The following is a 26415-nucleotide window of genomic DNA, read 5'->3' on the forward strand; positions in this document are numbered from 1 at the left end:
AACACATCAGCACTGCTGTCAGTGAGCCTAACGACAGCCGTTAGCATCATTTCAGTGTTTCAGTCATAAAAACACTTCCTGTCACTGTGGTGGTTACAGTGACATCATGCAGTTTGTGCTTTGACCTCCAGAGGGCGACAAATCAGCACAGACAGAGAGCTCCATTCAAACTTTGCTGCCATCAGGAATAATTCTTCAAATATAATCATCAGTGTTTGAGCAGTTATGATATCAGGGACAATCTAGACATGTGTGACAATACTGAACATGTCACATGACACACCTCAAACATCATGTGATCCACTCTCAGTCTGCACTTTCATTCATGACTTCAACAGGTTGAAATGAGCTTTGAAGAAACATCAGTTCAGTGCTGAAATATTTAAACGCTGCAGGAAGAACAACAACAAATTGATGTTTGTGCTTCAAACAGGAAAACCAGCAGAAATAAATCACAGCCTGCCAGAGGTTTGGAGTTTCCCAGGTGCACCTGAACGCAGCACAGTGTCCCGATGCTCCTGATTGTCCTCAAACGTCTCTTTGGGTGTTTCCTTCCTGCTCAAAGTTTAATTTCACTTCCTGAACTTCGTGGAGTGGAGCTTGTTGTTGGTGTGTGAAGAAACTGTAAGTTTGCTTTGTTTCCTCCTTTAACAGTTTGTCTTTAGGAACTTTACTGTTTGTTCAGCTCGTGTTTGATTTCTTCACACAACAAACTGTGTGTGTTTGTATTTCCGGTCTCTCCATTAAAGTCAGTGTGTAATGTTTCCTGGCTAACATCAGCTGTGTGCAGCTTAGTTCAGCACAAATCTGCCGCTCCATAGTTCACGGTAACGGACTCACAGCTGGACCAACGAGGCCGAGTGTGTCCGCCACTCTGAGCTACGTTCGTGTTTGTGTACTTGTAGTTTGTACTTTGAGTTCACTCAGAGCCCACAGAGGACGCAGCGTACGTGATGACGTCACAGCCCTTTACCTCCTTTACTGTCACTGTGATTAATATTTACACACGAGACACCTGCAGAGCTCTGACGCTAAGCTAGCACACAGCATGCTAACACTAAGCTAAAGCTAGGCTAGCCAAGAACCCAGAGTGAGGTTAAAGCTAGTGATGGGCAGATGAAGCCTCATGAAGCACTGAAGCTTTTCATCCAATTGGTTCACCCCAACGCGAAGCTTCTTGAAGCTTCATTTGCTCTAGTAGGACACCTACTGGACGTAAAAATATTAGTTGGCATGAATTTGAAGAGTGTGGCCTTTTTGCACACAGCCTGTAAATGTCAACAACAAAAGGAGTGTGTAAAACATGTATATTGTAGTGATGCAGTGTACTGTGTATATTTATGCTGGCAGTATGGAACATGATTATTTGGAAATGCCTAAAATGGAAATGATCATATACTGTGAGGTGAGGTGTGGACAGTGGTTGTGCTTTTGTAACATTGAGGCAAGGACAGTGATTAGTGTTTAGGGGACACATCATTGGTTTTTGTTAAAAAGAAACAGTTTCTCCACTGTGGCAGGTCGTAGGCGATTTTTTTTTTCTAAACTGTCTCTAACTCTCACTAACCGCAACTCTCCATCAAACGCCCACATTTTGTCTGAGGGGTTTATATCGCTGTCATAGCTCGCGGCAAAGTTCGAACCGCTTCCTGAACCAGTCACGTGGTACAGCCGGGCAGCGAGGCTTCGGACGTCATCATTTTCAGCTCCTCCCATAAATGAAGCAAGCCTGGATACGCGCTTCGCGGAAACGCCCCCTCCATTACTCGACACACGCTTCGAAGCCTCGATACAGAACGTCACATCACTAGTTAAAGCTGAGTAAACACTGACCCCAGACCAGCACCGTGATAAAGTGAGCTGCTGCTGCTGAACTTGAACAGGTAACAAAGTGATGAGCAGTCAGGCTGCAGGTTTCTACCTGTTCATGTTTCTACAGTAGAATCACTTTGAAGTGTCTTTGTGCTGTTTCATCTTTGATTTGTGTTCATAAACACTCAGAGAAACATCACGTGACCTCATCAGGATCTGTGTTGGTGTGTGGGGCTGTACCTCAGCTTTATGTTGTTACATGCTCATTTGTTCATTTTAACATCAAAGTAATGTTATGAGGAGTAATGAAGTAACGTACTCCATTACTTTTAATCAAAGTGTTCTGTGTAATATGTGTAATAATGACTGTTTTGAGTAATGACCAACACTGATCACAACAAAGAGGAAATGCCTCCAACATGCACAAACATTTGAGCCACAACATGCAGTTAATGTGCACAAATGTCTTTGATATGCTGCTCAGTGATGGTGGTGACTGTCAGAGCAGAGCTACTGAGAATCAATAAGTAATATCAATGATGGGATCAGAATCACTAAATTCTTCTCATCCCTGTCAGTATCATACATGTGCTGTATAATGTGATAAATGTAGAGGTGCTGGCTGTTCTCTCACTCTGCTGTTTAGCTGTAAAGGACGCCTCCCTGCCTTTGTCTCATTCATGACCTTTAATAGTCTCTTCTAACATGCAGAGATCTGTATGATCTGTTTCATAGAGTCTAACCAGCCTGTACAGGTAACAACAACAGTCACTGCATCACTGACACACAAACGTCATCTCTGTCAATAACAACATTCATACATGGAATAAAAACACATCAGTGGATCATTGCTGGAGCTGATGTTTGTGCTCCTGGTGCAAAGGCTCTCAGTTTCCTCCTTGAAATAACATCAGTGGTGGGTCAGCGACATGCTTTCTTTCCCTCTCAGGTTTAAATATCTGGGACTCTCCACCGTTTGGTTTTAGAGCTGAAGAAGCTTCTCTGATGAAACGTCTTCCAGAAATTTAAAGACGTCTCTTTTCTCTCCAAGCTCCTTAGATCACATGACCTGGATGACTGAACCTACAGACATATTGACCTGGTTTCATGGTCACATGACAGGTCAGAGGTCAGTTCCTCCTGTTAATGTGAACTCACTGAGTGTTTGTGGTTTACCTCTCAGACTGACTGAAGACGATGATGGAGGAAGAGGAGGACAGAGCAGAGTCTGCAGGGTCCAGCTGTCCGTCTGTGAGGAGTGACCGGTCCAAAGGTCAACAGCCAGCCTTCAGTGGTGAACCTGGAGCAACGAGGTCAGAGAGCTGAACTCACTGATGAAGGAAACTGTTTCCAGGGCCTACTCCGTGGATCGGCTTCCTCCGAGGCGTGGACGTCTATCAGCAGAGAATGTACCTTCACCTATCAGCAGAGAATGTCCCTTAGTCTGTAACACAGTCAAATATATTCTCAAGTAATATTCAAGCATGCCATTCAGCGTGTTAGTACGAGCAGCTCGGGAGCAGCTTGGGAGAACAAGAAAACAGAGACTGCTTTAGATTGTCTTCCCAAAGTGACTCAACTTTATTCACAAGTACAACAGTTTATATAGAGGGTAAAATTCATGAGACAGCAGATTATCAGTTTAAACCAGTACAGACCAAGATAAGGCAGCGTCTTCCTGCCCTTGGGTGAAGAAGCATCCTTTGTGTAGTTTATTAGTTCAGCTACAATTGTGATTATCTCAGCGACATATTTTCAAGGCACAAAACGAAGAGTTCTTACATTAGTGAAATCTGAAACAAACCATTTGGCCTTCAACAGGCGTCTAAAAGATTAAGAAACTAATGTAGCTGAGGGAGTGATCTCTGTGGTATTTCAACCTTGTACCAGCCTGTGATTCTCACACATCAATTCTTGGGTCAAAGAGAAAAATAACTAAAACAAAGGGGCCTTATTGAATGACAGAGTTTTCCTGCATAATGTCACTATAAAACAATATCCAGTAAATGCTCCCATGGTACTAAAATACCTAACAACTGAGTAACAGAAATAATTCTGCACTGACATTATAATCAGTGTTGACTCTGGTTGATTGTCTGACTGTGTTTGTGAGCTGAGAGGAAATGAAAATGAGTTTGTAACAAAAATCAGTTTTGTCCAGTTTTCCTGTAAAAAGCTGAACTCTAATCTAAGAGGATGTTACTGACAGGAAACAGCTGCATTATCTGCAGTCTGTGTGATCACAGCTGCTTCAATCATGTTTGTGTCTGCAGAGGTCAGAGGTCACAGTCTGCAGGGTCCAGCTGTCCGTCTGTGAGGAGTGACCGGTCCAAAGATAGCAATCCAAACTTCAGTGGTGAACCTGGAGCAACGAGGTCAGAGAGCTGTGATGACTCCTTTACATGTTTGTGTTTCCTGGATAAATATGACCTGAAACATCCTCAGATTGTTACAAAGATTCATTAAAAAGAAAACAATGAAAGAGAAAAGATCCAAATGTTCGACTTGGTCATTTGCTGTTTGAGGACAGTGATGCTCATATCTGTGGGGAAAGTGTGACCTGAGTGGGTTCATGTTTGTCTTTAAAGAACAGAGCTGCTCTGATTCTCTTTGTGTCTGATCTGTTAAACAGTCTGAGAGGTCACACAGAGACCCAGCAGCTAAAGCCTGGATCATACTGGCTGCTGTTACTCCATCAGGACAACACTGAACCACAGTGGTGTGGATGTAGTGGATAAATCCCACCATACTGATGCTCAGAGTTAACCACAGGGAACAAAACCAGATGTTACCTTCAGATTGTGACCTTTGGAGTGGACGATGCAGATTTCAATAGAGAATAAATGTTGTTGTTTTTCAGCTGTGAAGAAAGAATCTAATTTTCTGAACTTAAGAATTTATGATGCTGGAAACAACATGGAGACTATAACACAACATTTCCACTGTGTTCATAGAATGAATGTAAAACTGTCAGACATTCATTAAATATGCAAAATGTCTACAGAAGCATCAGAGGGTCAGACGTGAAGCACTCAGTGATTTTGATCAAATGACTCATCAGTTATTGATCTGTACTACACTGATCTACCACGTTAGTAAAGCTGGTGTTCTGGTGGTGGAGGGAGACTCGGATCATGTTCTGGTTTTGGAGCAGTGATCTGCTGATGGTTCAGTTTAATGAGCTTCTTCAAAATCATCCCTGACATCACCACTGAAAGGACGTCCATGAAAACAGACTGAAAATTACTGATATGTTCACAATCTGAGAGTTTAAAACTTGACAGACTTGATTCAGATGAAGTTATTTGAGCAGAAACTCCTGGATCTTTATCCTGTGTTGATCTAATCCTTCATGGTTCCTCCACAGAGTGGAGCAGCAGAGCTCAGAGGTTCCCAGTGGTCAGTCTGCCCAGCAGCATCAAACACAGCTGGACTCCATATTTATGGTCTGTACATGTACAACAACTACTGTTACATCTGTTCTGTTCACAGTCATCTCCATGCTGCTCTTTGTAGACCAGTGGATCGTCAGTGTGTCCAACATGGATCTGATGTTTGGCTCCATGATTTCAGTCTGATTGGCTCATTCATAAATATTCTGTTCCAGCTGCTGGAGGACAACATCATCACTTTTGTGAAGAACGAGCTGAAGAAGATCCAGAAGGTTCTGAGTCCAGGTTACCCAGAATGCTTAGAGAGTCAGAGGAGCAGCAGCAGAGAGGCATTTGTGAAGATCACAGTGGACTTCCTGAGGAGAATGAAGCAGGAGGAGCTGGCTGACCGTCTGCAGAGCAGTAAGAGGATTTATCTAAAGATTTAAGCTGCTGGATAAATGAACATTTTCCAGAGATGGAAGATGGAGCAACATGTTTTAAAGATTAGTTCTTTTTGGAATTGAGTGTTTATTTTTCTTCTCATTCAGAGCTTCAAGCTCCAGTTTGTCACCGTAACCTTAAATCCACCCTGAAGAAGAAGTTCCAGTGTGTGTTTGAGGGCATCGCTAAAGCAGGAAACCCAACCCTCCTGAATCAGATCTACACAGAGCTCTACATCACAGAGGGAGGGACTGCAGAGGTCAATGATGAACATGAGGTCAGACAGATTGAAACAGCATCCAGGAAACCAGACAGACCAGAAACAACCATCAGACAAGAAGACATCTTTAAAGCCTCACCTGGAAGAGATGAACCAATCAGAACAGTGCTGACAAAGGGAGTGGCTGGCATTGGGAAAACAGTCTTAACACAGAAATACAGCCTGGACTGGGCTGAAGACAAAGCCAACCAGGACATCCAGTTCATATTTCCATTCACTTTCAGAGAGCTGAATGTGCTGAAAGAGGAAAAGTTCAGCTTGGTGGGACTTGTTCATCACTTCTTTACTGAAACCAAAGAAGCAGGAATCTGCAGCTTTGAAGACTTCCAGGTTGTGTTCATCTTTGATGGTCTGGATGAGTGTCGACTTCCTCTGGACTTCCACAAAACTACAATCCTAACTGACCCTAGAAAGTCCACCTCAGTGGATGTGCTGCTGATAAACCTCATCAGGGGGAAACTGCTTCCCTCTGCTCGCCTCTGGATAACCACACGACCTGCAGCAGCCAATCAGATCCCTCCTGACTGTGTTGGCATGGTGACAGAGGTCAGAGGGTTCACTGACCCACAGAAGGAGGAGTACTTCAGGAAGAGATTCAGAGATGAGGAGCAGGCCAGCAGGATCATCTCCCACATCAAGACATCACGAAGCCTCCACATCATGTGCCACATCCCAGTCTTCTGCTGGATCACTGCTACAGTTCTGGAGGATGTGCTGGAAACCAGAGAGGGAGGACAGCTGCCCAAGACCCTGACTGAGATGTACATCCACTTCCTGGTGGTTCAGGCCAAAGTGAAGAAGGTCAAGTATGATGGAGGAGCTGAGACAGATCCACACTGGAGTCCTGAGAGCAGGAAGATGATGGAGTCTCTGGGAAAACTGGCTTTTGATCAGCTGCAGAAAGGAAACCTGATCTTCTATGAATCAGACCTGACAGAGTGTGGCATCGATATCAGAGCAGCCTCAGTGTACTCAGGAGTGTTCACACAGATCTTTAAAGAGGAGAGAGGACTGTACCAGGACAAGGTGTTCTGCTTCATCCATCTGAGTGTTCAGGAGTTTCTGGCTGCTCTTCATGTCCATCTGACCTTCATCAACTCTGGACTCAATCTGCTGGAACAACAACAAACAACATCCAAGCGGTCTAGTGTTTTTAGAAAAAAAGAGTCTCTCCACCAGAGTGCTGTGAACAAGGCCTTACAGAGTCCAAATGGACACCTGGACTTGTTCCTCCGCTTCCTCCTGGGTCTTTCACTGCAGACCAATCAGAGTCTCCTACGAGGTCTGCTGACACAGACAGGAAGCAGCTCACTGACCAATAAGAAAACAGTCCAGTACATCAAGAAGAAGCTCAGTGAGAATCTGTCTGCAGAGAAAAGCATCAATCTGATCCACTGTCTGAATGAACTGAATGATCGTTCTCTAGTGGAGGAGATCCAACAGTCCCTGAGATCAGGACGTCTCTCCACAGATGAACTGTCTCCTGCTCAGTGGTCAGCTCTGGTCTTCATCTTACTGTCATCAGAAGAAGATCTGGATGTGTTTGACCTGAAGAAATACTCTGCTTCAGAGGAGGCTCTTCTGAGGCTGCTGCCAGTGGTCAAAGCCTCCAACAAAGCTCTGTAAGTACATATGTGATCATAGCTTTAGCTTTTAAATGTTTATTCTAGTTAACACAGATCAGGTGGAACAACTCAAATAAAATATCAAAAATATTAAGTGGTCATCGGTACTCAGTTTGTTCAATACTGAATACAATGGAGCACAAATTGTCCACGTTTCTGAAATATTTCTGGGTGTAACTGTCACCAAAGTGCAATTTAGACCTGGCCTGTGGTTGTTATCTAAGTGATAATCATCAATTCTACTAAAACAAATACAAAATAAAGAAGTTTGACACATTCTGTTGATATCAAAAGCACACTGAAAAATTCAGTGTTGTTTTACTGCTGTTCTCTCTTCACTTCTTCTCCTCTGATTCTCTCCACATGTTGCTCTGCATCAGTGCTCAGTTTCCTGACAAAACAAGATGAAATATTGCTAAATATAATAGTATCTCATTACGCTTCAACATAAGTGTTTTATTTTTGTAATTGTTTATCTATTATTTTTCAGACTGAGTCACTGTGACCTGTCAGAGAGAAGCTGTGAAGCTCTGGCCTCAGGTCTCAGCTCTCAGACCTCTAATCTGAGACAGCTGGACCTGAGTAACATCAACCTGAAGGATTCAGGCGTGAAGCTTCTGTCTGAAGGACTGAAGAGTCCACGCTGTACACTGGAAACTCTCAGGTGAGATCAAGCATTTTTCTTTCATCAACTGACAGAATTAGCAGATTAATAATAAGGCAGTCCTCTAATAAGAGGAGAAGTGGAGGTGTTTTGAAGGGCAACGTACTCTTATGCTGAAAGCAGACTTCTCACAGATTCTGAGGCTGCAGGTTTCATCACTGTCCAACCAAAATTCACTGAACCAGCAGTAAATGAACGTCCAAAACGACGCTTCATGTTTAAAAAACAGATGATCAGGGGGATTTGTGTTTACATCTTTTTTGTGTGATCTGTTCACCTGCTGTTTCAGCTGTTTGGTGGTTGTTGAGATGGTTTTGTGAACTTTTAGCTGAGATCCTGACGTTTCTGTAGATACCACACGTCTAATTACTTTGTACAGCATGAACGGCCATAACGAGGTTTTTAACAGTAAGAAAAGTTGTAAAACTTCAGAAAATATAGTTAAAAGTCCAAAACCTTCTACGTCTGGTGGCTTGTGGTAAGGAGCAGATCAAACGAGTAAAGAATTACGTTATAATTATAAATGGCTTCAACAGCACATTCAGGTCTGTGAGACTCATTCAGACACTGAGCCGTGGCTCTGTGCTACATGCATATATTTCTGCATCTCTGCCATTCAGACACACTTTATATATAGTTTATTTTATGTAGTATTCAATACTGAACTGTACATTTAGTCTTTTTAAAGGCAGCAAATTTTATTCAGTGTTTTCATAAAGGCCTTATTTCTATCCATTTACTGCTATTAGGAAGAACACGTGAGGTTTAAGACCTGGACCAGTTTGAAACCTTTTGTCCTCCACAGTGGAAAATGGGTGGAAATAAAAATGGGTCTCACTTTAGCCAGCTCCTAATTTTATCAGTTCTGCTCTCAGCGTCTCCTGTATATCTCCTGTATAAATGTTGCACTCAGCTTTGTGGTCTCCAATATCACTGAAATGCAGCCAGATGCTGCTCATTTTGCCTTTTCACTCTTTCCTGACACGCTTGCATTTCAGTACAGCTCCCATTTCTCTGTGTACTGGTCTCTACCACTACCCTTGCTGTCTATGGGACATGTCCTCTTTCACATAATGGTATGATCCCAGTCTGTCTCTGAAAGTGTTTGGCCACATGGTTTGCTCATCAGAATAACATCTCAGCCGTGCTCACATTGATTATCAGCAAGCCTGAAAATTCATCAATATTTGACATATGAAATTATCTCAAGGGCTGGATTTGGCCCACGGGCCATATGTTTGACACCCCTGGTTTACACAGTTTGGTATTCAATGTACAAGTGAGCTAGCTCTCAGCTAACTAGCAGACAAGCTAACTGCTGGGACTGCGTCTTTCTAACAAGAGCGTCAGACACTCAGACTGGTTTCCTTTGTGGATGATGATGTGTTCTCACACTGATCCTTCATGCTGATGCTGCCATCCACCCACTGCTCCTGGATTCCTCATCATCATCTCCATCAGCCCTCACAATACTCCACCTTCATCAGCTCCATGTTCAGGAGCCTGGATGGACAGTAATTCTTTCCATGGGTTATGGTGGGACATTGAGAGCTGAAGTCAAACAGCAGTGAGAATGAAAGACTGATTCATTTCTATTTAGTCTTGTGATGTGCAGCTTTGTTCAGAGCATTAAGGCCCAGCAAAGATTACTGAGGTCATAGAGTCCTGATGAAACCTGTGTGCTTATAGAAACTGAGACCAGATGAACCAGAATAGAAGGACATTAAAATGAAGTGTCAGCTACACAAAGGCAAAGCTATTCAGTTGTTGCTGTGAGTTATTTAAATGGAGGATGGAGTCAGACTTTAAGCTGCTGGACTCAGTCACTATATCCTGTTGTCCTCATAGAACCTGGACACACAGACTCACCTGTGACACAGTGACACACAGTGTGGGCTACACACACATTAGAAAGTGGATCAGTCACACTTGTGCAATCATTTGTTGTGCTGGGAAACCATGAACACTTTGAATCACATTAATGGCTTTGTTACAGCAACATTCAATCATGAGTTCAAAAGTAGTGCATTGTGTACTTATTTTAATAGTACTGCAGTATGAGAAGTGCAACATTCAGTGTGCAGAAACAGATCAGGTGCTTTCTAACAGCAGTGTTCCCTTTAACACAGCAGCAGTTCAAATATTTCTGTCAGTCTGAGCTGAAACATGAATCTAATCAAATATCAAATCAAAGTTCTTTGCCTCTGCCAGGACGTTAACATTTGATCTAGTTTTTTACAAAGTTCCCTCAGCGTCCAGAGCCACCAACATACCTTTGATCAACAGCAAGTGAACATTTATAAATGTGTGTTTGCAGAACAGGAAGCAGCAGAACTATTGTTCTGTTATCAGGCAGCAGCACAAATGCTCATCAGCTCATTTACTGTGCAGGACTTTGAGTGTGTGAAGTGTGTGTTTGTGCTGGATTTCCTTTGGAGAATCTCAGTCAGAAACCAGACAAAGAAAAACTCTTTCAACAGTCCAGGTTGAGTTGACAACATGAACTGCATTTATCTTCCTCTGACTGACATGTTCTTCCTCCTCTGCACCGAGCCAGCTGCTAAGACTCACAAGCTCATTGACATTTTCTGATGATAAAGAAACTCTCTTCTTCTGCACAATATGAGCAGCAACAGAGAAGAAGCTTTCACAGGTACAGATGTTGCAGCTGTGGCCAAGTACATGTGCTGCATGTTGGAGCAGCACTTTAATGGACAGGCCTCTGTACTGATGGTGGGCTCTGCTCTGTATCCACCACACTGTTCTCTGTTGAGTCTTCCTCCTGTTCACACTCTGATGAAGCACCAACAGGGCCAACTTCTTCTCTGGTAGCTCGGATGTTGTTGCTTCCACAGGTTTCCCTCCAACAACCCTCTGTTCCTTCAGTGAGTTCAGTAAGATCTGGGTAAACACTTGAGCTCCTTGAATCTGGCTCCAGCAGCAGTTTTCACATATACAATGTTGGCATTTTGCTTGCGTGTCTCCAGGTCTGTTCTGAATGTAGACTTGAATTTGACCACGTAGGCGGGGTCATCATCTGAGCTGTTCATCACCTGAGAGAGATGACAAAACACAGAATCACAGAGCATGAAACCAACGTTTCTCCTCCCAGAAGTTCAGTCACAGACCTGCAACAGAAACAAGAAGATTCAAATGACGCAGAGCTTTCATTTACTTATATCCACAAACATGTCCTCTACATATTCATGCTGTATTTACACACACATACAGAGGCTGTTTGTCTCTCACACACCGACAGGACACTGAGAAATACATCATGTTTAATAGCAGCTCATGTGTTACATCTGTAACAGCTGGTTCATGTTGTAACGCCGTGGCTTTCGTAGTCTCTCCTTTTTCTACAGCTCATGTGTTCTTCTTGTGATGCTGCGTCTTGAGGCTCATACATGCCGTCATTTGTTGATCCTAAGAACGTTCCTCAGACCGACTTCTTCAACAACAGATAACTTTAGTTGTATCAACACTGCCTCCTGGAACAGTTTAAAATGAACATGTCAAAGATCTGTACCTGTCTCCATGTTTCTGTCCCCGCCCCTTTCTCTCTGTCCTTGGTCATGTGAGCGCTGCAGTAGTATTAGGCCCACCCTCAATGCTCCCATTGGCTGAGACGCATAATGACGCCCATTTCAAGCCAGCACTGATCAACATCCCTCCTGTGACCCATGGCTTTTATATTCAGAGCCAGTGAGCACTTTCACAATAATCATGATTTTAAAAACTGTGATTAAAATAATTGCTGACGTTAATCAGTTAATGAGTTAACGAGATTATAACAGGTTAAGTTGCCCTAATAATTAGACTTTGATGACAAACTGATGTGATCTCCATGTTTCCTTTGTTGGACTGTGGGCGAGTGTCAGAACTGAATGTACTGAGTAACATGTAGAGTTTAAACATGTGTCAGTTCCAGTTTTAGAGCTCTAAAGTGCAGCTATCATGTTAGGAATATGTTAGGAATAGACAGGAACACTGAGCACACTGAGGTCAAATCTTTATTTTACCACTCGCTGCATTCTTGATGTTCATGAATTCAGCAGCTTCATGATTGTCTGCAGCATTAATCTCATATTTCCATTAAAAGTGTTGAATTTGACTGTTTGATGTTCTTTATGATCTCTGGCACCAGTTCATCTGTAGGCTGAGCTCAGTCCATCCATTTAGTGAAATGATGTTTAAAGGTCTCCTTGTTCTGTGAGCGTGCACAGATCCTGAAGCAGAAAGCCTGGGTTACAGAGAAATGATCATCACTGTGATGATGCTCATCATCTCTGACTGGGATTTGAGGTTTTGTCAAAGCAGCAAAGAAAGCCTGGCTATGTTGGACTGGGTGTGGAAGCAGCTCCCAGTTTGAGTTCAGGAGACAGACGCCCTCTCTACTTTGAAGATCAGCTTCAAACTTTCCTTTTTGATAAAGCTTATAGTTCGAGCTGGATCAGGTGACCCTGAACCATCCCTTAGTTATGCTGCTATAGGCTCGGGCTGTTGGTGGACTTCCCATGATGCTCTGCTTTCTTCTCCCCACTTTTCACTCCTGATGCTTTTATATGTCACTACTGCATGTCCTTAACTTTTGTCTCTCTGTTTTGTTCTTGTCTCTCTGAGCTCATCTCTTCTCTTTCCCCTCACCCTGCAACCAGTCATGGTAGATGCTCCTCCTGGAGCCTGTTTTCACTGGGAGGATCTTTGTGTCAAAGGGAGTTCTTCTTCCCACCATCACCAAGTGCTGCTCACAGTGGAGGCGGTTACCTTACACTGTTAAACAGCTTCAGATGACTGTTGTTGTCTGTTGGGTATTGTCACTTATAAATAAAGTTACAATGGATGGATGTAAATGGATAGATGTTATTGTGACAAAGAGAAAACAACTGTTGACAGATAGATTGTTGTTTTGTGTGTCTGCAGTCTGTCAGGCTGTCTGATCACAGAGGAAGGCTGTACTTCTCTGGCCTCAGCTCTGAGCTCCAACCCCTCCCATCTGAGAGAGCTGGACCTGAGCTACAATCATCCAGGTCCCTCAGGAATGAAGCTGCTCTCGGCTGGACTGAAGGATCCAGGCTGGAGACTGGACACTCTCAGGTATGGAGAGAAAATCTGATAGAGGAGGAAGAGCTGGAAACATTTCCCGTGTCTTTCACTCACTTCCTGTTTGTTTCGGGCAGATGACACATGAACAATCACACATGCAGGAATATTTTCAGGGACAGACACACTAGTCTAGCTGGATAGTTCATGGATATTTATGTAGGGGTCTCCAAGGAGTCTGTTTGCGGGAACATTTAGGTCACAGGTGTACCTGATATAGATACCAGTGTACCTAATAAAGTGTCAGCTAACATTTGGAAATGGAAGCTTAAATAATGACAAACTGTACATTCACAGCTGAATTCACAATAAATTTGTTCTCATGTGCACATTTTTCTGTTATTGTTCTCAAACAACAGAATGAGATTGAAATATTGATTCTAACAGGGCCCATAAACAGCATTAGCTTAGCAGCATTAGCTTATCAGAGTTTCCATCATGGTCACACAAATCCTTAGCAGAGAAAAGTGGCCTTCTTAGCAATAGCTGCTCAAGTTGTATAAAGAAAGGGAAAACAATATTAGCATTAGCTGCTAATGGCAGCTTACTTAGCATAAACTCTTCACATCTTTATAATGCAAGGGAAAGGAGTCACTCATGGAAGCCTATTTAGCATTAACGTCTCACATCATTATAACACAAGAGAAAAGGGTATTAGCATAAGCTACTAATGCTTATTCACCTCAAATTAGCTTTAGCTGCTAATGGTAGCCTACTTAACATTAACTCCTCACTAATATAATGCTAATTCATATCAAATTAGCATTAGCTGCTCATATTGTTATAAGGAAAGGTTTTCCACAATAAAGGCATGGTTAAAAAAGGGAGGAAGGAAGCAGTTGCGACCCTCAGTATGTCTTGAAGATGATCATCCGTAAGTCTGGACCTGTACTTGGACTTATTGAAGTTCAAAGTGGAGAAGAGCTTTTGGCACAAGTATGTGCTACCAAAAAGGCACATGGTCCACTTGAACATTCGGGAAAGCCGAGGGAAACTAGGGCTCAATTCTCTCAAAAATTGTCCAAGCTTGTCTGCTTTTCCACTCACCTCCCTGAACGTTGCTTTGAGTTCAGAGTTGCACTGCAGCTCAATGAGCTCCATTTGAAGCACAGAAGGGGCATCTTGCACATCAAAGGAGAAGGGGTCCGCAAAAATGTGAAAGGTGGCTCTGTGTGTCTTGAAGTCAGCAAGTCTGTGATCAAATTCCTCCTGTAGCCTCAAAATGACATCAACATACTCGTCAGCACTGAATGGTGTGCCTGCATCCACGAGTGCCTTGCATGCTGGGAAATGGCAAAGGTTTGTCTGAGAGAGCTGAGCTTTCCAGAGCGCCAGTTTTGTGGAGAATGCTCTCACGTTGTCATAGGCAGCACTGACAAGTTGCCCCTGGCCTTGTAACGTCTTGTTCAGTACATTAAGCTCATGTGTCATATCAACAAGAAAAGCTGAGTCCATGAGCCATTTGGGATCAGTTAGCACAGGAACACTAACTCCATCCTTCTCCATTTTATTTATTGAATTTTATTGTTTTATTTATATTTTGATATTGCTAGGGATGATGCAATGATCGGGGACCATTCTTAATTTCGTTGTTCTCATGACAATGACAATAAAGTTTCTGATTCTGATTCTGAAGGCTTCACTTCTGCTCTCAACTCAAAAAGTCTCTTTAATACATTTCCCCTGCTGAGCCAACGTACCTCAGTGAAGTCGAGCACATCCCCATATTCTGACTCCATTTCCTCTAAAAATTATTCTCTTTGGTTGCTTTCTTGGAGAAATCTTGCTGCCTCAGTAGATCTGTTTTAAGACTGGCAACCCGGTTCGCTCTCTCGTCTCCCTGGTATTTTGCATCCAGCTCAGCATGTCTAGTTGTGTAATGACGTTTCAAATTGTATTCCTTGTGCAGCGCAACTTTCTCTGTGCAAATAAGACAGGTCGGGGTGCCCCTGTGCTCAACAAAGAAATATTGCATTTCCCACTTTTCCTGAAATTGTCGGTGCTCATCACCAACCTTTCTCTTCACCGCAGGCTTTGAAAAAGACATGTTTGGGGCTATGTGACATTTATAATTCTACTTGGTGTCACTGTCGCATTGAAGTTTCAATCAAGCGTTTAGCCGACGGACGGGGAACGTCTCAACGCGTAGAGAACGTCATTTCTGCTTCTTTTTCTTGCAACCGTAGCACGGCGATCGGCAGATAAAAAGCCGGTAGCAGTCTCCTTTGTTTTTACGCTCGATGTTCATGTCTTTCATGACGACACGAACACCGTGGCGTTTGCAGATGGTAGAAAGTGCAGGGATAGCGAGCGCAAAAAAGGCGACTGCTCACGGCGCCGGGCTGTTGTTACAGGAGAAAGAAGCGGAAATGACACCGTGACATATAACAAATAACATCAGCTGTTTCTGATGTTAGTTGTTTTGACTGCTTTTACATTATATTGAAATATATGTAATGTTCATGTTTGCTGCAATGCAAACGCAGTGATGCAAATAAAAACATGGAGCCACAAATTACGGTGCGACCCTATAATTAGTCCGGGTTACCGGGGACTGTTGTTGCCGATGAACAGGTGTCGCTATGTGACTGCAGACTAAATTGGGCTGCATTGAGTTCATGACTTTTCTTTTATCCCGCCGCCTACGCATCACTGTGAGAGTTAATATGAGATCTCTCTCTGTGGAAAAATAACTTTAAATCCCACTGACGTGTGTATAAATCTATATACGTATAATGTCCCGCTGGGCAGCAACTTAAAAAAACAACTTTTTTTGAAGTGTTGTGAACGCAGCGCGCTGGGGCGAATGTCGGCGTTTGCCCAATAGAAAGGAGGAAGCCAGCCAGGCACAGGAAAGAAAGAAACACTCCAGGGCAACGCTGCTGGAACTTTGACTCATTGAGAAATGTTTCCCTGCTTGCATCAAGCCCGGCTGGTGTCCCCTGAGATCCATATCCCACCCTGATTGGTGGGTTAATTCAGCTCCGCCCACAACACTGTAAAGTGTCATACATTATCAAACTAACATTACATTTTCATATTAAGGTGGGGCCAAAAACTATCGTCCTGCGGGCCGCAATTGGCCCGCGGGCCACGAGTTTGAGACCCCTGGTGTAGGAGGACACCTGCTCTGTGTCTGGTTAAGTATAAGAGCCCTTTGTTAGGGGGACCGCTGGACTCTTAGCACCAGCTTTGGGGTCACAGGGTCACATCTGGAACACGAACACACACACACACACACACACAGACACACACACACAGACACAGACACAGACACACACAGACACACACACAGACACACACACAGACACAGACACACACAGACACACACACAGACACACACACAGACAGACACACACACACACAGACACACACACACACACACACAGACACACACTATGCACACGCTATGCACACACACACGCGCACACGCACACGCTATGCACACACACACGCGCACACGCGCACGCACACACTATGCACACGCACACACGCGCACGCACACACTATGCACACACACACTATGCACACACGCGCACACACGCGCGCGCACACACGCGCGCACACACAGTAGAAAAAAAATTCCGCAACATATCCAACTATAGTCTATGCCATATGCTTATGACTTTTGGGGACGTTTCTAACACAAATACACTCCGCTTTAACCTAAATGGGGACATTCAATGAGAAACTTTCCTTAGGGAACTGGTAAATACAACGAACTCATTACACATACCTCAACATATGCATATGTTGAGGTATGTGTAATGATTTGGGGGATGGATTACTTTATCTTAATCCTCCTTCTGATTGGTATTTGTTCCATATTTTCACATCTTTGACATAATGAAGGATTTTACAACATAACTCTTGAGTGTGGTGATCACTGATAAATTGTTCTCGAACTTCATGTATGGAGTTATACTGAAAAAGGGACATGACACTATTTTTAAAAAACAATACAAAAACATATCCGACTATAGTCATAGGTATGCCATATACTTATGACTTTTGGGGATGTTTCTAACACAAATACACTCCTCTTTAACCTAAATGGGGACATTCAATGGGAAACTTTCCTTAGGGAACTGGTTAATACAATGAACTCGGATTATTAAACATCTGCATATATTAAGATATGTGTAATGATTTGGGGGATGGATTGCTTTATCTTAGTCCTCATTCTGATTGGTAACTGTTCCATATTTTCAAATCTTAGACATAATGAAGGATTTTACAACATAACTCTTGAGTGTGGTGATCACTGATAAATTGTTCTCGAACTTCATCTATTGAGTTATACTGAAAAAGGGACATGACACTATTTGTAAAAAACAATACAAAAACATATCTGACTATAGTCATAGGTATGCCGTACAGTATACTTATGACTTTTGGGGATGTTTCTAACACAAATACACTCCTCTTTAACCTAAATGGGGACATTCAGTGGGAAACTTTCCTTAGGGAACTGGTAAATACAATGAACTCTGATCATTAAACACATGCATATGTTAAGGTATGTGTAACTACTTTTCGGATTGATTTCTTTATCTTAGTCCTCATTCTGATTGGTATTTGTTCTGTATTTTTAAATCTTAGACATAATGAAGGGGTTGTTCTTTTTTTTAACATAACCCTTGCTTGAGTGTGGGGATCATTGATAAATTGTTTACAGACTTCATGGATAGATTTATACTGAAAAAGGGACATGATACTATTTTTAGAAAAAAAATCCCGCAACATATCCAACTATAGTCTATGCCATATGCTTATGACTTTTGGGGACGTTTCTAACACAAATACACTCCTCTTTAACCTAAATGGGGACATTCAGTGGGAAACTTTCCTTAGGGAACTGGTAAATACAATGAACTCTGATCATTAAACACATGCATATGTTAAGGTATGTGTAATGATTTGGGGGATGGATTGCTTTATCTTAGTCCTCATTCTGATTGGTATTTGTTCCATATTTTCAAATCTTAGACATAATGAAGGATTTTACAACAATAACCCTTACTTGAGTGAGGAGATCACTGATAAATTGTTTGTTGACTTTATAGGTAGATTTATACAGAAAAAAGGAACATGATAACATCTTTTAAAAAATCCCAAAGCATATCCAACTATAGTCATCAGAATGCCATATACTTATGACTTTTGGGGACGTTTCTAACACAAATACACTCCGCTTTAACCTAAATGGGGACATTCAATGAGAAACTTTCCTTAGGGAACTGGTAAATACAACGAACTCATTACACATACCTCAACATATGCATATGTTTCATAATGAAAACATAACCCTTGCTTGACTGTGGGGATCATTGATAAATTGTTTACAGACTTCATGGATAGAGTTATACTGCAAAAGGGACATGATACTATTTTTAAAAAAATTACAAAGCATATCCAACTATAGTCATTAGTATGCCATATGCTTATGACTTTTGGGGACGTTTTTAACACAAATGATTTGGGGGATGGATTGCTTTATCTTAGTCCTCATTCTGATTGGTATTTGTTCCATATTTTCATATCTTTGACATAATGAAGGATTTTACAACAATAACCCTTACTTGAGTGTGGTGATCACTGATAAATTGTTCTCGAACTTCATGTATTGAGTTATACTGAAAAAGGGACATGACACTATTTGTAAAAAACAATACAAAAACATATCTGACTATAGTCATAGGTATGCCGTACAGTATACTTATGACTTTTGGGGATATTTCTAACAAATACACTCCTCTTTAACCTAAATGGGGACATTCAGTGGGAAACTTTCCTTAGGGAACTGGTAAATACAATGAACTCTGATCATTAAACACATGCATATGTTAAGGTATGTGTAACTACTTTTCAGATTGATTTCTTTATCTTAGTCCTCATTCTGATTGGTATTTGTTCTGTATTTTTAAATCTTAGACATAATGAAGGGGTTGTTCTTTTTTTTAACATAACCCTTGCTTGAGTGTGGGGATCATTGATAAATTGTTTACAGACTTCATGGATAGATTTATACTGAAAAAGGGACATGATACTATTTTTAGAAAAAAAATCCCGCAACATATCCAACTATAGTCTATGCCATATGCTTATGACTTTTGGGGACGTTTCTAACACAAATACACTCCGCTTTAACCTAAATGGGGACATTCAATGGGAAACTTTCCTTAGGGAACTGGTTAATACAATGAACTCTGATTATTAAACATCTGCATATATTAAGATATGTGTAATGATTTGGGGGATGGATTGCTTTATCTTAGTCCTCATTCTGATTGGTATTTGTTCCATATTTTCAAATCTTAGACATAATGAAGGATTTTACAACAATAACCCTTACTTGAGTGAGGAGATCACTGATAAATTGTTTGTTGACTTTATAGGTAGATTTATACAGAAAAAAGGAACATGATAACATCTTTTAAAAAATCCCAAAGCATATCCAACTATAGTCATCAGAATGCCATATACTTTTGACTTTTGGAGACGTTTCTAACACAAATACACTCCGCTTTAACCTAAATGGGGACATTCAATGAGAAACTTTCCTTAGGGAACTGGTAAATACAACGAACTCATTACACATACCTCAACATATGCATATGTTTCATAATGAAAACATAACCCTTGCTTGACTGTGGGGATCATTGATAAATTGTTTACAGACTTCATGGATAGATTTATACTGCAAAAGGGACATGATACTATTTTTAAAAAAATTACAAAGCATATCCAACTATAGTCATTAGTATGCCATATGCTTATGACTTTTGGGGACGTTTTTAACACAAATGATTTGGGGGATGGATTGCTTTAGCTTAGTCCTCATTCTGATTGGTATTTGTTCCATATTTTCATATCTTTGACATAATGAAGGATTTTACAACATAACTCTTGAGTGTGGTGATCACTGATAAATTGTTCTCGAACTTCATCTATTGAGTTATACTGAAAAAGGGACATGACACTATTTGTAAAAAACAATACAAAAACATATCTGACTATAGTCATAGGTATGCCGTGCAGTATACTTATGACTTTTGGGGATATTTCTAACAAATACACTCCTCTTTAACCTAAATGGGGACATTCAGTGGGAAACTTTCCTTAGGGAACTGGTAAATACAATGAACTCTGATCATTAAACACATGCATATGTTAAGATATGTGTAACTACTTTTCAGATTGATTTCTTTATCTTAGTCCTCATTCTGATTGGTATTTGTTCTGTATTTTTAAATCTTAGACATAATGAAGGGGTTGTTCTTTTTTTTAACATAACCCTTGCTTGAGTGTGGGGATCATTGATAAATTGTTTACAGACTTCATGGATAGATTTATACTGAAAAAGGGACATGATACTATTTTTAGAAAAAAAAATCCCGCAACATATCCAACTATAGTCATTAGTATGCCATATGCTTATGACTTTTGGGGACGTTTCTAACACAAATACACTCCGCTTTAACCTAAATGGGGACATTCAATGGGAAACTTTCCTTAGGGAACTGGTTAATACAATGAACTCTGATTATTAAACATCTGCATATATTAAGATATGTGTAATGATTTGGGGGATGGATTGCTTTATCTTAGTCCTCATTCTGATTGGTATTTGTTCCATATTTTCAAATCTTAGACATAATGAAGGATTTTACAACAATAAACCTTACTTGAGTGAGGAGATCACTGATAAATTGTTTGTTGACTTTATAGGTAGATTTATACAGAAAAAATGAACATGATAACATCTTTTAAAAAAATCCCAAAGCATATCCAACTATAGTGATTAGAATGCCATATACTTATGACTTTTGGGGACGTTTCTAACACAAATACACTCCGCTTTAACCTAAATGGGGACATTCAGTGAGAAACTTTCCTTAGGGAACTGGTAAATACAACGAACTCATTACACATACCTCAACATATGCATATGTTGAGGTATGTGTAATGATTTGGGGGATGGATTACTTTATCTTAATCCTCCTTCTGATTGGTATTTGTTCCATATTTTCATATCTTTGACATAATGAAGGATTTTACAACATAACTCTTGAGTGTGGTGATCACTGATAAATTGTTCTCGAACTTCATGTATGGAGTTATACTGAAAAAGGGACATGACACTATTTTTAAAAAACAACACAAAAACATATCCGACTATAGTCATAGGTATGCCATATACTTATGACTTTTGGGGATGTTTCTAACACAAATACACTCCTCTTTAACCTAAATGGGGACATTCAATGGGAAACTTTCCTTAGGGAACTGGTAAATACAATGAACTCTGATTATTAAACACACGCATATATTAAGGTATTTGTTCTGTATTTTTAAATCTTAGACATAATGAAGGGGTTGGTTTTTTTTTTAACATAACCCTTACTTGAGTGTGGGGATCATTGATAAATTGTTCTCGAACTTCATGCATGGAGTTATACTGAAAAAGGGACATGACATTATTTTTAAAAATACAATAACTGGTAAATAACTGGAACTGGTAAATACAATGAACTCTGATTATTAAACATATGCATATGTTGAGGTATGTGTAATGATGTGGGGGATGGATTGCTTTATCTTAATCCTCATTCTGATTGGTATTTGTTCCATATTTTCAAATCTTAGACATAATGAAGGATTTTACAACATAGCCCTTACTTGAGTGTGGGAATCATTGATAAATTGTTCTCTGACTTCATGGATAGTTTTATACAGAAAATAGGGACATGATATAAAAAAAAAAATACAAAACTATATCCAACTATAGTCACTAGTATGCCATATTCTTATGACTTTTGGGGACGTTTCTAACACAAATACACTCCACTTTAACCTAAATGGGGACATTCAAAATCCTGCAGTTTATTTATGTTTCTTTGTTTCAGAATAATAAATAAATAAATTAAACAAATAGCATAATATTCCTCTTTATAAAGCTTATTTATTTTTTCCGTTTCATTAGCCTCTCTTAATTAACAAGATAATCCTCATTGTTAGCTTGCACATGAAAAACTTAAGGATGCTAATAAACATCCTTTATTATTTTAGAATCATAAAAGCATAAAAAAAATTAAATCCCCTAAAATATTGAATGTTTGGTTCATTCAAACATCCCTTGATGTTTAATCCAAGACGGCTCTGAATGTGTAACTTATATGTGGCTAGCTTTTTCGGGCTAATTAGCTCAAATCTTTTTTTCCCAAATCATCAAGGGCACATCTAGCAAGCCAGTATTAGCAGTTATTACTAAATAACTTTCTTACATTCAAACAGAAAATGCTGAAACTTGTCAGCAGAACCCTTAAGATATAGGTATAAAAAACTAAAAAAGTTTTAATCACTTTTCATACCTTTAAAGCTGCTCTACATGCTGCTGCACACACCTCTATGGCTGCGATCAAGGCCTATGGTGACATAGAGGTCTTACCTCACCTCCCCTATCTTTAGGCTGTCCCTGCTCTGTGCCTCTTCACTCTCACACACACACGAACTCCAGACCTGCATTCATCTCTTTCCTCTGAGCCCCCCCACCCGACAGACATACAAAACTCTAAACATCGCCCTTTGACTTACTGCCCCACCCCCACTTGCACACAAACTCTTTCCTGAAAGCACTCTGATTGTATGACACTAGTGTTCATTGTATTATGTTGTACATAGGACTTTTGTTTTGTTTTTATCTTTAAGGTTTTCACTGTACACTGTAGACCGTGGGAGCATTACAATTTAAAATTCCTGTGTATCATCTGTACATGTGGGTTTTCACAATAAAGCTGACTTTGAACTTGACTTGAGTCAAGCTCTGCACATATCTCTAAGACCCAGTCAACCATGCTACAGAAGCTAATCTTTCCCACTTGTATCCAGGATATAATTTTTTTTCTGTCATGATCCATATGTAATGACCATTGTCTTACACAGTTTTTGATCAGCTCTTAAAGAAACTTTGGTGAGAATTAAGTTTTATGCCATATGCTTGTGACTTTTTATGCTTTTTAGGTATTAACATTGAAATTTAAATTTAGCTCAGCTGTTTCACCAAATTTTGGATCCCTGCACCATCCAACAGAAATTCAAGAAACATCTTAAATATTTTGCACTAAAAGTATCAAGAATTTAGAGTAATTTATGTCAAGCTGCAGTTCAGAAAGCAAATATGAACCTAAAGTGCTCCATTATTTCATGCATCTGCTTCACATCATGCCAAATAATTCTTTAAAAAATATTAAAACTATTTATATCATAATTACGTGAAATATGACTCTTTTGTATTTTCTAGTGTCTTCTTTGCCCTTTAAAAATATAATCTACTAAATAGTCTACTGATTTCTATTATTTAGTCAAGAGAACAAATGTTTGTTTATATAAAACCATTCATACAGAAGAATGTTGAATAAGATTTTCAAAAAAGATCAATATATTAAAAGAAATCTTACACTATAATAATATAAGGGTTAGGGAGAGGTAATACACACACAAAAAAATCCAAGATATGTCACTTTTGGGGACAGTGGAAATTCTTGCAATTTCACACACTTCCACTAGGGGCAACATAGAGTTATACACAGATTGCAAAAATTTTTGGGGGCAATGTCATACACATACACAAAAAATCTAAAAAATGTCACTTTTGGGGACAGGTGAGATTTTTGGATTAAAATATGTTTTAGAGCATGCTGAACGTTGTTAGAGGTAAATCTAATTGGGGACGGTGGTTTTGGTCCCCAAAGGTAGAGGTGTCCCCAATTGACTGGTGTGTGAGCTGACAGAAGTCCCCAATTTTGACACAAGCAAACTCACACTATGCACACACACACACACAGACACACACACACACACAGACACGCACACACACACACGCGCGCACACACACACACAGACACAGACACACACACAGACACGCACACACACACACAGACACGCACACACACACGCACACAGACACAGACACACAGACAGACACGCACACACACACACACACACACACACACACAGACACACACACAGACACACACACACAGACACACGCACAGACACACACGCACAGACACACACTATGCACAGACTGGTACTCTTTGTTCATACCTGTGTAAGACGTCATAATGAACTTGTGCATATTCATGTAAGCTCAATAAAGAGCAGTGTTACGAGGGAGCAGACGAGAGCGACTGAGGTCAAGTGAAGGAACGGCGCTGTCACAGTTCTCTCCCTCATCAATTGTCTGGTTCCAGCGGTGGGTCTGTGCTAGACGACCCATCACCAGCTTTTTCCACTGGTTACCAGTACGTGGTAGAATCCACTTCCAGATCTGGTTGTCTTTAAATCTGTGAATGGATTGGCTCCATCTTATCTCTCTTTAACAAAAGAATCCAAGTGGAGCCCTCAGGTCTGCAGATAAGCAGCTTCTGACCAGAACTAGACGTAAAAACAGAGGTGAGCTTTATCGATGGCTGCAGCCAAACTCTGGAACAGTCGCCCTTCACATCAGGTCGTCACCAACACTGGACATTTTTAAAAGCCGGTTGGAAACACATTTGTACTCTGTAGCTTTCAATCCTGACCAGTCTTTATAGTCATTACTGTGTATGTTTCCTATTTTCTCTCTACTCTGTGCAGCACTTTGGCTCAAGCTGTTTTTAAATGTGCTGATAAATAAATGTAGATTTCTTTGAATAAAACAGTGGAGCCGAGCTTTGAGCTCAGTGTGTAACAGTGTGTGTGTGAGAGCCATGTAATGTCCATGTGTGCATGCTGACTGTGCTGCTCTGACCCCCCTCCTCCTTTCAGGGTGGAGCCTGCTGGAGTCCGATGGTTGAGACCAGGTCTGAGGAAGTGTAAGTGTGTTTTTAATGGGATTCATGAAAACAAAGCAGCACACATTCAACCATCTTCATCATGTCAGGAGTCATCATCAAAGTGTCAATCAATGAACAGATGATGGATCAATAACTGCAGCTGGATTGTGTTTGTTCTCTCCATCAGATTCCTGTCAACTCACAATCGACACAAACACAGTGAACACAAAGCTCCAACTGTCTGACAACAACAGGAAGGTGACACGTGTGGAGGAGGTTCAGTCATATCCTGATCATCCAGACAGATTTGATTATTATCATCAGCTGCTGTGTAGAAATGGTCTGACTGGTCGCTGTTACTGGGAGGTCGAGTGGAGAGGAGACGTTTATATATCAGTGAGTTACAGAAGCATCAGAAGGAAAGGAGACAGTGACTGTGTGTTTGGATGGAATGATCAGTCCTGGAGTCTGGAGTGCTATAATGATGGTCCTCAGTCTGTCTGGCACAATAAAATAAAAACATCCATCTCCTCCTCCTCCTCCTCCTCGGTCTCTAACAGAGCAGCAGTGTATGTGGACTGTCCTGCTGGCACTCTGTCCTTCTACAGAGTCTCCTCTGACACTCTGATCCACCTCCACACCTTCAACACCACATTCACTCAAACTCTTTATCCTGGGTTTACAGTCTGGTCTGGTGCCTCAGTGTCCCTGTGCTGAGTGGAGTGTAAAGAGTGTCTCCTGTTACAGAAACACTCTGACTGTTGAACAGATAGTTCAGTCTGTACATGTCTGTCTCTTTCACTCACAAACACGTTTTCAGATTCATGGATTCAATCAGTTGATGTTTCAAACTCTTCTAAATGATTCCTTGTAAACTTCTTCCTCTTCAGTCACAAACAAACAGGAAGTGATGTCACATGTGTTCCTGTCCACACAGCAGAATGAGTCTATTGCTGACAGTGATGTACAAACAGAGTGAGCATTTCTGAGGCCCAAAATAAACTGAGTAGTTCACTGAATGAACAATGGACTGTGAGCTCAGTTCCTTCATCATTAGTATGGATTATATATGTATATGTATTATATTTATTCTGCCCTCACTAGGGTGTAAAGCTGGTTTCTAGCTTGGCAGATAGCTAACAGGTCCACAATAAACATCCAGGAGTCAGCGGATACGTTTTAGATGTTTACTGTTGAAGCACTGTAAAACTGGTACAGAAACAAAAATAAAATATTACATTTCTGCTGTAATTGAATTTTCTTTACAACATCAAACATTAAGCCATGCACTACAATG

At 40.8% G+C, this 26415-nt stretch overlaps 2 protein-coding genes across 2 annotated transcripts in view; both read left to right on the plus strand.

Moving 5' to 3' along the window:
• LOC146679671 (protein NLRC3-like) overlaps window positions 1-8200 on the plus strand; it is a 97316-nt gene extending 89116 nt beyond the window's left edge. Inside the window, exons 2-7 of the mRNA XM_085450112.1 lie at window positions 2996-3085; window positions 4148-4187; window positions 5180-5258; window positions 5420-5606; window positions 5735-7529; window positions 8023-8200. Coding sequence (XP_085306238.1) covers window positions 3010-3085; window positions 4148-4187; window positions 5180-5258; window positions 5420-5606; window positions 5735-7529; window positions 8023-8200 — 2355 coding nt within the window. The 5' untranslated portion in view covers window positions 2996-3009. The remainder of the gene's footprint in view (window positions 1-2995; window positions 3086-4147; window positions 4188-5179; window positions 5259-5419; window positions 5607-5734; window positions 7530-8022) is intronic.
• A 3606-nt stretch (window positions 8201-11806) lies between these two features.
• LOC146679677 (stonustoxin subunit beta-like) lies at window positions 11807-26338 on the plus strand. The gene is made up of 4 exons (XM_085450410.1): window positions 11807-11901; window positions 13120-13293; window positions 25111-25157; window positions 25306-26338. The coding sequence occupies exons 1-4, from the start codon at window positions 11807-11809 to the stop codon at window positions 25833-25835; spliced, it is 846 nt and encodes a 281-aa protein (XP_085306536.1). The 3' UTR covers window positions 25836-26338.
• The last annotated feature ends 77 nt before the right edge of the window (window positions 26339-26415 follow it).

The sequence above is a fragment of the Copadichromis virginalis genome, unplaced genomic scaffold, assembly GCF_057382275.1.
Source record: "Copadichromis virginalis isolate Kocher_CV1m ecotype Utaka unplaced genomic scaffold, C_Virginalis_male_GT1.1 unmapped_scaffold_1, whole genome shotgun sequence".
Lineage (NCBI taxonomy): Eukaryota > Metazoa > Chordata > Actinopteri > Cichliformes > Cichlidae > Copadichromis > Copadichromis virginalis.